General features: G+C 38.0%; 1 protein-coding gene and 1 pseudogene across 1 annotated transcript; both read left to right on the forward strand.

The window, feature by feature from the left end:
• The first annotated feature begins 2626 nt into the window (after positions 1-2626).
• LOC118934642 (olfactory receptor 149-like) lies at positions 2627-3559 on the forward strand. Its single transcript, XM_036930289.2, has one exon. It carries the CDS (start codon positions 2627-2629, stop codon positions 3557-3559), a length of 933 nt encoding a protein of 310 aa, XP_036786184.2.
• A 5104-nt stretch (positions 3560-8663) lies between these two features.
• LOC118934566 (olfactory receptor 8D2-like) lies at positions 8664-9610 on the forward strand (annotated as a pseudogene).
• The last annotated feature ends 3012 nt before the right edge of the window (positions 9611-12622 follow it).

Consider the following 12622-nt stretch of genomic DNA (forward strand, 5'->3'; position numbering starts at 1 on the left):
TTCTTTGGAGTCATCGTTTTTCCCCCACATCTAGCATTGTAACTGCTTGCTCTGATTTTGGGTAATTATCCCTTTTTCTTTCTCTCCTTAAATTAGTAGCATCATAAATGTACAGCCCAGTGTGCTTTCACAAAATGGACACACATACTGAGCAATGTAATTATTTACAAATTAAGAAATTGAACATTATAAGCACCCAAAAAAAAAAACCCCAATATTCTCCCTCAGACACTACTTTTGTAAAGGTAACGTGAATATTTTGAATTCTATCTCCATTGCTTGATTTTGCCTGCTTGTGAATGGTATATCAATGAAAGCACATAACATGTGGCCTTTTGTGTCTGGATTCTACTGTTCCCACTTCTACTCACTTACGCTGCTCCATGCAGAGTTCCACACATGGGAACTCATTGGTGAATTCACTGAATGAATATACCAAAATCTGCTTATTCCTTCTTTTATTCTTGACATATCTTGATCTTTTTATTAATCCAATATATTTTGCTCTTCTATTTTATGTAATCTACATCTTTTTCTCCTCATAAATGGTTATTTTAATGCTTTCTTGCTATTTTTAGTGGGTACCTAGGAGATCCATGATGAATCCTTTCTATTTACCACTTAACAATTTAGAACCCATTAACCCTTTAGAATATACTAACTCTAATTCACATTTTAAAAATGGGTGTTTTCTATTCTGTTCTATTAAGCTAGGAATCTCTTCTTTCACCAATACCACATGATCTTAATTAATGTGCAAATAAAGCAAGATTTGAAATCAAGTAGTGTGACAGCCTCCAACTTTCCACTTTTCCATTAATTCTTTTGCTTTTTCATATAAACTTGAGAATTAGCTTTTTAATATTTATAAATATTTCACTAGGATTTATGAGATTATATTAATTACATAGATTAATTTGGGATAATTGATTTCTTAGCAGCATTTAATCTTCAAATCCATGAATGCATTTTATTTCTCCCTATATATATATGTGTGTCTTTGACTGCTTTTATTAATGCTTATTTTTAATAAATTGTACATATTTTCTTAAACATAAAACGATGCATTTTTGTTTCTGTTGTAAATGGTAATACCTGTTTTATTTCGATTTCCATTTTTTGGTTGCTATCACATGAAAATACCGTGACTTTGCACAGTGACTGCATCAAACTTCTAGAAGCTTTGTTTGTAGATTCCTTGGGATTTATTATGTAGATCGATTTGTATATTTTTGTGACTAGAAAGAGTTTTGTTTCTTAATTTTTATCTTCTTGATTTTTTTTCTTCAGTTTTGCACTGGCTAGGACTCTCAGTATGATGTTAAATGTTTCTAATTCCTTAAGCATCAATATTTTTCCTTTTCTAAAATACCTACTTGCTACATTTTTATACTTTATATTTCTGTACTGAGAACTTTCTATTCATTTCAAATATGTTTATCTATACCTCCTGGAGCATAGTTATAACATGTGCTTTAACATCTTTGTCTGAATTCCAAAGTATATTTGGCATCTTTTCTCTTGAGAAATTGATCATCTTTTCTCTTAAGAATTGGTTACATTATCTTGGTTGTATTTTAAATAATTTTAGATTGCATCCTGGACACTTTGATGTTATGCTGTTCATAGTCTGGATTCTGTTAACATTTTCTGGAGAATATTGATTTTTTTTTTTTTAACAAATTCTCAATCCAGTTAGCATCAGGTCTTTTTACCTTCTTGGGCAGTGTTTACAACATCAGCTCAATTTTTGAAGCCTTTAATATCCATTGTGTTTGTACTTTAAATTTACCTCTAGGGTTAGTCTGAAGCTGGGATGGTATTCTGAATTGTATGTCAGTGATACTTCCTTGGGTCCATCCCGCATTAGCAGTGAGTCTTGGCTCTGTCCCCTTTCCCAGCTCTGTTGTTTCCAGAAACAGACGCACACACACACACACAACACACACACCATCTCTCCCCCTGGCCTTTGTGCAAGGATCCTCTGTCCAGAACTTGGAATTTGTCTCCAAGTTTCTGTTGCTAATACTGCTTCCACATAATTCCAGAACTGAAAATATCCTTGAGATAGAGCTGGAAGAAAAACAAGAGAGAAAGGGGAAAAATTGATTCCCCGACACTCTTCGATCATGGAAATATCTTGTATCAATTTTTCCAGTAAAAAAAAAAAAGTTAATTATTGGAGCAGTCACTGCACAGCTTTATAATTGTTACTCACACTCAGCTCAGAAGTACAAAAGAGGAGGAAAAAGTAGTAGATCGTGTCTGTATGGGTTTCTCCTTTAGGTTTTGCTTTCTCTCTACAATTTTCCTGTTCTCTGTTTAATTTCAGAGTTCTTAGGTAAATACTCTTTTTGAATTCTATCTAGAGTTTTTAATTGTAATTCATGGGGAAAAATAGATTGTAGTGAGCTTATTCTAACATGGCCAAAACCCAAAGTTCCAGAATATAGCAAAAAAATGTTTTTCTCTATGATTTTATGTAGGTAGGTCCCTCCATAACAAAGTTGATTGTTGGCTATTAAAGTGTGAAACCAACACATTCATCAGGGAGCTTCTGAGTTTGACATCAGTGTTCACACTTTGGAGACCTGTATTCCTTTTTAAAGACCAACTTCTAATAAAGATGAGTAATGCCTCAGTCGTGGCCGAATTGATCCTGCTGGGCATCCCGCACACAGAGGGTCTGCAGACCACGCTCTTCGTCCTGTTTCTGTCCTTGTACATCTTCACTCTCGCGGGGAACCTGCTCATCCTACTGGCAATCGTCTCCTCCACCCGGCTTCACACTCCCATGTACTTCTTCCTGTGCAAACTGTCTGTGTGTGACATGTTTTTCCCTTCCGTGAGTTCCCCCGAGATGCTCTTGTGCCTCGCAGGGAACAGCCGAGCCATCTCCTATGCAGGCTGCGCGTCCCAGCTCTTCTTCTACCACTTCCTGGGCTGCACCGAGTGTTTCCTGCACACGGTGATGGCCTCTGACCGCTTTGTTGCCATCTGTCACCCTCTACGCTACACGATGATCATGAGCCGCAGGGTGTGTGCCATCCTGGCCGTGGGAACCTCCTTTTTTGGTTGTATTCAGGCCACCTTTCTAACCACCCTCACCTGCCAGTTGCCTTACTGTGGCCCCAGTGAGGTGGACTATTTCTTCTGTGACATCCCGGTGATGCTGAAGCTGGCGTGTGCAGATACCTCAGCCCTGGAGATGGTGGGGCTCATCAGTGTGGGCCTCATGCCCCTCAGCTGCTTCCTTCTCATCCTCACCTCTTACAGCCGCATCGTCTACTCCATCCTGCAGATCCGCTCTGCAGAGGGCCGACGCCGTGCCTTTTCTACCTGCAGTGCGCACCTCACCGCCATCCTCCTCTCCTTTATGCCAGTGGTCCTCATCTATCTGCAGCCCACTCCCAACCCCTGGCTTAATGCAACTGTGCAGGTCTTGAATAACCTGGTCACCCCCATGTTAAACCCCTTGATCTATAGCCTGAGAAATAAAGAAGTGAAATGCTCTCTGATTAAGGTACCGCAGCAGGTGGCCTTCCTTCCTGAGAAGTGATAGAGATCAACAGCCACACTTTAACAAAACCACATTGCTTACTAAAAGTATTTGCTTTTGTGTGACAGAGAGTACAGAAATCAGTGCTGCCTGCTTTACAGATGAAGAAGCTAAGATTTGAAGACATAACTGATTTGCTCGAGGTTACACAACGAATTAATGATCCTTCCCAGGAATGGTTTTCTCTTCCCAGTTGGCAAAAGAGCCTAGGTCCTCTGTCTCTCACTTTTCCTACATTTTTCTATTCTCTTCTCTTTTCCCTAAACATTAGCATCTCTTCACCTTGACTGGAGGATCTAACTGTTCCCTCAAATGCCTGCATCAGATAAGCCCTCATTTGATGGTTCAGGAGTTGTTGAAAACTGGGAGAGTTTCAACACATCTTCAGGTAGCATTATGTGACCCTCTGAAACACAAAAGAATTGTGCAAAGGAAAAGAACTTTCAGGTGAGACCTGAGGCAGACCTGGGAAGCACAAGTGTGCTCTATCACCTGCAAAACCTGTTTTCCTTAGAGCTGGAAACAGGTTTCGGATGGGAGCTGGACAGTGGATGAAAGAGTGTGGAGAGGGTAGATGGGGAGGGTCTGTGGAAAATCCTATAGAATCTACCAAGAAGCTACTAAAAATAAAAAGAGAATTTAACAAGGTTTCAGTTGTTCCATTTATATAACAACTATACCAAAGTGCAGATATGTGTGTTGGGGGAGGTATTGGCCTATAAAATGTTAATATTTCTCTATTTTATGTGAAGTAGGTTATGAAGTACATTATTAACTATAAGAGGGCTGTGAAAGTTTAAGGATATACCTACCAATATTAAGGACAAAAATTTGCTCAGGCTTCTTTGCAGTCAATCCTTGAACACCCCCAGCCCAGATAATTCATCTGCCTTCTGTCACCGTATGTTTGTTTTGCCTTTTCTAGAATTGTGTATGAATGGGATCCATAATGTAAGTACTTTGGTGTCTGTATTCTTTCACTAAGCATAATGCTTTTGACATTCATTCATGGTTGATGTGTATTTTAAGTCCCTTTTTATTGTTAAGAAATATGTGATTTCATAGATATGACAATTTACCTGTGTTGATGAATATTTCAGTTGTTTCCAGTTTTTTAAAGTTCTGACTAATATAAGGTAGGAGCTAATACATACACATCATTCTGCTTGTGCACAGCTCTGCAGTGAAGCCTTTGTATTCATCATCTATTTAATCCTTACAATATTTTTATGAAGTAAGCATGTCCCTCATTTTACACATATGAAAGCTGAGGCTGATCAGTTCAGTAATGTTTTTAAAGTTATACTCCTAGCTAGCTGGGACTCACCTCCACATTTGTCTAATTTCAGAAAACAGGATCTCTACAGTTTCTGTGATGGCAACCACGTGATATATACTGTTGATCACAAAGTATGCTTTCTAGGTTCATTCCAACCTGATATATAACAAGCAATACTTGTGCGGATTAACACCCTTTCAGTAAGACTCTTCCGAAAAGGGTCTTTGTTTCTTAAATTTAGTGCCATGATAATTTTCACATGAGAAATGAAATTGAAAGTAACTTTTGTTACCACTTTTATCATCCTGTAAGAACTCTAAATTAGGTAATCTCTGAGAAAATAACTTTGCAGTTAGTTAATCTCAAAGGTCCTCATTCACATATCATGCAGAGATTAGATTCTCCCTGGCCTCATTATGATATCTTACTTTTTACCTTTTAATGTTTGTCTCTGCCTTCAGAGTTTCATAATGGGACAAAACAGATTGATCACTTGGGAATTGGGTATGGCAGTTTGGGGATCTTTGCTAAAATATGTGGTGTTGAATTCTTCCTGATAGTATTCTAATGCAAAACTGAGCATAAGTGTAACACACACACACATTTTACTCACACACATACAACACATTTGCCAATCATATTTCTCTAGCACCCTCAAGATGAAGTAACCTCTTAACCACTGAATTAAAAAGGAAAAATAAAACCTTAAAGCATTTACCTCCCTCATAGATGTTAGTAATAAAAATGCTTTACACAAGTTTTAAATAGCATTTGTTGATTGACAAAATGCAACAGTGAAAATAGATTTCTTAATTCTGGGGCTCCAAATGGCTGCATGTTTGGTGTATCAACTCACTGGCAAAGGAGCAAAGATGAAATCTGCCAATCACATTTCTATTAGGCACTGTCTGTGCTCAGAGCAGCATTTGCCCAGTACATAATGAAGGGTAAAATGAGTAACTAGGAAGGTAACCTGAGCAGCAGAGCTGGGGTAAACTGAGCCTCAGAATGAATTTTGAGAGAGGATACAGAGAATTCAATGTATGAAACTGAGCAATGGATTCATCTTATGTTTACCAGATACTTGTTGATTCTCTCCATCAGAGTATGTGGTATAGATGTAACTCAGTTCATCTGTCTCCTGAAACACATATATTTCATACTTAGTGACTGAAGTACACTAATGTGCTTATTTTAAACATGTGCTTAAAAGTTAATTACACAAAATAATTAAAAACATATTATGTGCTTAGTGATTAAAGGGCACTAAGGAATATCATCTTAAGAGTTCTCTACCTAAACAACTATTTCTTTATTTCTTTGAACTACAACAAAAACACACACACACAAACACAAACTCAAACACACATACACATACACACCCCTACACCGTAGCAGAATTACTAGATCAGAGAGCAATGTTTTTGATAATGTATCCACAAACTATACATTTTTAAAATAAAATCTTAGAGATTGGATTAAAGATGGTGGCATGAGAGGTGAGACAGAGGCCTCCTCCTAAAACCACATATAATATGAAAATACAATTAATACAACTAAGTCTGAAAGAGCAACAGGAAAGATGGCTGCGCCAGACTGCATACACCTGGAGAAAAGAACAGACCTCACAGAACAGGGCACCAGCACCACTCCCCTGTGACCCCCAACATCACTCCAGGGGCCAAGCAGCTCCAGAGAGTACAGCTTCTGGACACTAGAGGGCGCCACATGCAAATATGAAATGCCAACTGAACCTGGTTCAAACCAAAATCTCACAAACACCTGAGAAAGGGCCAAGTGAAACAGACCTTGGCCATCCTCCTGAAAGTGAGTCCAAAATAAAAATCATAAACATGCTCATGGAGGTACAGAAAAATACTTAAGAACTCAAGAATGAATTCTGGTCAAAAATCCAATCATAACCGAATACAATGGAAGGTTTTAAAAGTGGATTAGATACAGTGGAGGAGATGATAAATGAAATAGAAATTAGAGAAGAGGAATACAAAGAAGCTGAGGGAGAAAAGAAGAGAGAGAAAAGGATCTCTAGGAATGAAAGAACATTATTCTTATCAAAGAGGAAATATTTTTATTTCACATCATATCCACAAATTGAAAAGCTAGGTGGAAGAGTTTGCATAATTAACTGTTTTTGATGCTATTTTTATCTAACAAATTTATACTATAAGGAATTGGGTATTTAGGAGTCTTTTCTTCCCAGAACAATGTGTATAAGTGACTTTGTATAAAGGTGCACATGTAAATCTTTCTATTTCTCCACCCAAAAGATATTGAAGGAACAACTAAATCTTACTTAAAGATGACCACATATAATATGAAAATACAGTTAATACAACTAATCCTGAAAGAGCAACAGGAAAGACAGCTGTGCCAGACTGCATACACCTGGAGAAAAGAACAGACCTCATGGAACAAGGCATGAACGCTACTCCCCTGTGACCGCCAACATCACTCCAGGGGCCAAGTAGCTCCACAGAGTAGAGTTTCTGGGCACTAGAGGGCGCCACATGCAAATATGAAACACCAACAGAAACTGGTTCAAACCAAAATCTCACAAACACCTGAGAAAGGGTCAAATGAAACAGACCGTGGCCATCTTCCTGAAAGAGAATTCAAAATAAAAATCATAAATACGCTCATGGAGGTACAGAAAAATGTACAGGATAAAATGCTTTAAATATTTATCAAAATCATCAATAGACCATTCTAGTATTCCCTTACTAAGCACAGGATTAAACATTAGAGAATGTGATTTAACAGTAATAATAATAGTAGCATAGTAAGTAAAGCTGCACAAAATTTATGATAATGTGGTCAGGCTCAGAAAAAAGGTCAGTTAACAGGACACATTATTTTATTTCTAATAAAACAGAAAAGAATATGAGTTCTGGCTCTAATACTTACTAACTGTGTGCGCTTGGAATATTTACAGAAACTCATTTGTAAAATAGTGAAAATAATACTGCTTTCAAGTTTTGTGACTTAGGGCAGGCATTTACTTAACCTCTTTCTCTGTCCCTCAGTCAATCTACAAAATATAGATAAGAACAATATCTGTTTCATAGGGTTGATAAGATTAAATCAGGTCCTTAATAAAATATTCTTAATGCATGGCACATGGTAGATGCCCAATAAATGCCAAAAACCAGCTCTTGCTGACATTACTCTTCTCCTCTTCCTACAGCACATGGCACCAGCTCGCCCTCTACCACTGCCCTCCTCCCACTGTCCCCAGCACACCTTCATTCCTCTCCTATCTGTGTCTAAACCTGGGTAGAGGAAAGAAAAGGCAGAGTCAAAACCAGTAATTGAGAGGGGAAAGGAAACCTTGGAGGAAACCCAAGTTCTTTGTGATAGGAGTTAGAGTCTGAATGAGCAAATGGAAGATGTCAAAGCCAGAGGGGACGTTCAAGGGACAGCATTAGGGAGAGGTTAAACTCCAAGGCATCAGAAGTGGGTGTGGATGGCTGTAGATGCAAACCAACAGAAAAACACTGTTCAGTCTCCCTAAAGGTGACTGAATAACTGAAGGCTTATCTTTTATTTATAGAATTTCCAAAACTCACTTTGTGAGGACAAAATGATTTCCATTTCTAAATATCACATGAAGCCAAATGAAGCATTGATATCTTGATAAAGGCTTCTATTATAAGTAGATTTTAGTCTCTTGGTATCCTGAAATTCTGAGTCAGTTAAAAATTATGTTAATCATCCAGTGTTGGACCACTGAATCCTGAAATGACAATGTTCACCTAATAAGAACATCTTCCCCACGCTACTCAGTGTATCACAACTGGGAGAAGAATGGAAACAGGAAATCATTCCTTGGTCACTGACTTTATTCTTGAGGGGTTAACAGACCAGCCAGGACTCCAGGTTCCCCTCATCTTCCTCTTTCTATTGATCTACATGGCCTCTGTGGTGGGAAATCTGGGCTTGATCTTTTTAATCAGGATCAGTCGTCAGCTTCAAATGCCCATGTATTATTTTCTCAGTCATTTGTCCTTCATAGATCTCTGTTACTCCTCGGTTATAATCCCCAAGGTGCTGGTGGACTTGTGTCAGAGAAAAATTTCACCTCCTTTCCTGAGAGCATGGCCCAGCTGTTTTTCTTCTGCTTCCTTATTATTGATGAGTCTTACATGCTGACCGCCATGGCATATGATCGTTATATCGCCATCTACCACCCCTTGCTCAACAATGTCACCATGTCCCACAGAGTCTGTTTCCAACTTGTCGCCAGTGTGTATATAGTGGGGATATTTGGAGCCTTGATTCACACTGGCTACATATCTAGGTGTCTCTTCTGTGGAACTAATGTCATCCACCATTACTTCTGTGACATCCTTCCTCTTCTGAATGTATCTTGCTCAAGAGGCTATAGAAAAGGGCACTTGCTGATGGTTTTTGTTGGATTCAATGTGGCTGCATGTGCCTTCACCATCTTCATCTCTTACGCCTTCATCCTTATCAACATCTTGTTCATCCTTTCAGGGGAAGGCAGGTCCAAAGCTTTCAGTACCTGCAGCTCACACCTTGCAGCTGTTGGCGTCTTCTATGGTTCCATCATCTGCATGTATTTTAAAACAAACCTCTAAGAGTGACACCAAGCAGGAGGAGGTGGCTTCTGTGTTTTATACCACGGGTGATTCCCATGCTTAACCCCCCTTATCTAGAGCCTTAGGAACAAGGATGTCAAAGAATCCCTAAAAAACGTTATGAAAGAAAGAAAACTTCCTAGGTCTATGTAGAAAACAGCATTCTTAAAGGAAGAAATAAACTTTTAAACTTAGATCTTATGCTTTGTTTCTGCTTGATTTTAAGAATAGTCATTAGTTTCAAATCAAGGGTCATCTTAAATTGTCTGAATGATTTATCTTTGGTGACCCTTCACTTCCTTTTTGGAAGAGTGAACTGTAGACAGTGAAGCAGGAACAGAGTAATGAATGGTGTTGTCAGGGGCACGGTGGAAGCAGAGAGGCAAAATCTGTAGGAACTTAAGGGCAGGTTTGAAAGGTCTGACAGTTCCTCTAAGTGAACGCGAAGCCACTGAAGGGTTTGAGTAGAACAGTAACCTTATCTGATTAATTACTCTTGCTCTTTCCATTGAATGGGCCCAAAGCAATGAAATCCTAATAACAAAGATCATACCTATCATCCATTGACAGTTGGTTTCTAAATATCACACCCTACTAAAAGAAACAGGACTTCATAGAGAAAATGGCAGATTTCAAGATGGGGTATCTAAACTTCAAGACCAGCCTGGAACATGGTAATATTCCACTGGGTGAATAAGGGCTGAAAATGTATGGACTTCAAAAGGAAGGCGCTCCTACTGCACAAATTGAAAACAATTTGAACATACAAATGGATGGCTTATGTGAATATATGAGTCCTTACTGATACAAAAATAGTAATGACAACAACTAAGAAGCAACTGAAAAGGGAAAGCTCTTCCTTATACAAAACATCAATTGATAAGTGCAAAAGGAATGATATGAATAGAAACTCATACTTTAATGACCATGCTAATAATTGAATTAGATAAATCATCAATGGAAACTAAAATCTTTCGGTAAAGATTTATAGGGGAATAAGGACAAAATAGACCTACAATATCAAAGTATCCTGTCTCAGAGTACTCATTAGTCACAAAGGGAAGGGAGTAAGTATGCTTACAATAGTAAAATTTTGTGCAAACCATCTTAACAAATGATTATATGTAACATCACCAATAATGGGACAAAAATGACATCATGTGTCTTCTGCTGTGATTTTTCTGAAAACAAAACAAAACACACACACACAGTATCATCAGTGTAGTCATGTGAGTCAAAAATGTTTAACCTGAATTGAATCATGAGGAAACAATCAGCACTGAGAAATAATTTCTTAAATACCTAACCATATTTCTTTTTAACTGTCAATGCCATAATAGAAAAAGGGTGAGGAACAATTCCACAATATGTATACTAAAGGGAGATGTCAATTAAGTGTTATTCTTACCTAGATCTTGGATAAGAAGCAAAACAAAGAAAACCTATATTATACATCATTAGGGCAATTGAGGCTTTTTAAATGTAGATTATTTATTTATCAATGGAATGTAATCAATGTTTAGTTACCTGGCTGTAATAGTTGTATGGGGTTGTGTAGAAGATGTTCAACTATTTAGGGCTCGAGTGCCACGATGTGAATAATCATCTTTGAAATGGTATGGTGCTGTGTGTGTGCATGCATGTTAGTGTCATGCAGTGTGGTGCGGGGAAAGAGAACAGTAAAACAATGATTTCAAAAAGTTAATAATGGCAAATCCAGGTGGAGAAAACATGGATCATTGTTCTTGGGACTTTTCTGTAGGTTATACATGTTTGGAACAAAAAGTGGAGGATGAAGTGATCATTCTGTCTGTTTTCTGGCAAATGAAACATAGTAGGATGTGGCTGGAAGCAAGGATATCATTTATGAGGTAATAACATTAACCCAGGTGGGAGATCAGAGGACCTGGGGTCTGATGGGTACAGTGGAGGCAGTGAGAAGAAATATGGCTCTGGCTGTATCTTGAAGATCAAGACAATGTTTATTGACAGACTGGATGCAGGTCTTTAGAGAAAGAGCATAATGAAAGATGGCTCCAATGTTTTTGGCCTCAGCAACCGACAAGATACAGTTGCAATTTCCAAGGATGGAAAATTGTGAGAGTGGCTTAGACAAGAGTACACTTACTCCTCATGTCTCCCTTACCAGAAAAAAGCACCATTGAGGTACAAATAGTTTTGTGTATTTTATTTGTAGGCCAACAAAACTATTAAATATATTTGTCAAAAAAATAAAGCAAAGGTTCTGGATCTCAATAAGGAAACAAACAGTACCAGGAGAACTAAGGGAACTGAATGTATAATGACCGAGGACACCCATTTGCACACCTACTTACACAATTTGGAATGAGATATATTACTGAGACAACTCAGATTCAACACATAAAACCAACTCTCAGAAAAAGTGCACACAACCTTATTCATCCGATGGAAGGCACACACAAAGTTCTCTCCTTTACTCTGCCCCTACACACCCAGGGTAAAGAAAAGTGGATAAAAACATACCACTTACTTAAATTACACCTCAAAGGGGAGAATTCAAAACTCTCAGACAATAGAGAAGGGATTGCATGTGAATTCACGCACCATGTACATCACAGACAAAATTGACTGCATTAGGAATGAGCAAGTAAAAAAATACCACATGGCCCCCCAAACATGGTAAAAAAAAGTGAAGGAGAGAAAGAAAACTGAACAAAACAGAGAAAACAAGCAGTTTTTGTCAGGAAGGACTACTGAACACTCCCAAGACCATCTTATCTTTCTAGAGAGACAGCAGGTACCTTGTTCAGCAGGATATGTCTGGGATACCCCCACAACACCACAGATATGTGTGACATCGGGTATAATAATTTGAAGCTAAGCTATTTCGCTCATTTAAAGTTGGGTCATTTTGCTTCTGATATGATGATGAAAATTCATAGGCTATTTTTATTTATGAAAGCTTACACAGCACAAATACGTTTGAATAAAATGATTTATATTTGTTTTTCCTTAATAGTCTGTGTGTATACTTGTCTCTGTGATCACTTACTGGTAATTTACTTTGTATGTGTAATTAAATGTGGGATGGCTTCTATGGCTCTTCTATTTTAATTCTTTCTCTTTGAATGTCTTTGAAGTTAGCATAATTGATTTTCATAAAAAATGAAGTCATTCTAAAAA

The sequence above is a fragment of the Manis pentadactyla genome, chromosome 13 (assembly GCF_030020395.1).
Source record: "Manis pentadactyla isolate mManPen7 chromosome 13, mManPen7.hap1, whole genome shotgun sequence".
In the NCBI taxonomy this organism is placed as follows: domain Eukaryota; kingdom Metazoa; phylum Chordata; class Mammalia; order Pholidota; family Manidae; genus Manis; species Manis pentadactyla.

Bases quoted from the DNA above. Each gene is read 5' to 3' on its own strand.
- LOC118934642 (XM_036930289.2), top strand. From the start codon at position 2,627: ATGAGTAATGCCTCAGTCGTGGCCGAATTGATCCTGCTGGGCATCCCG.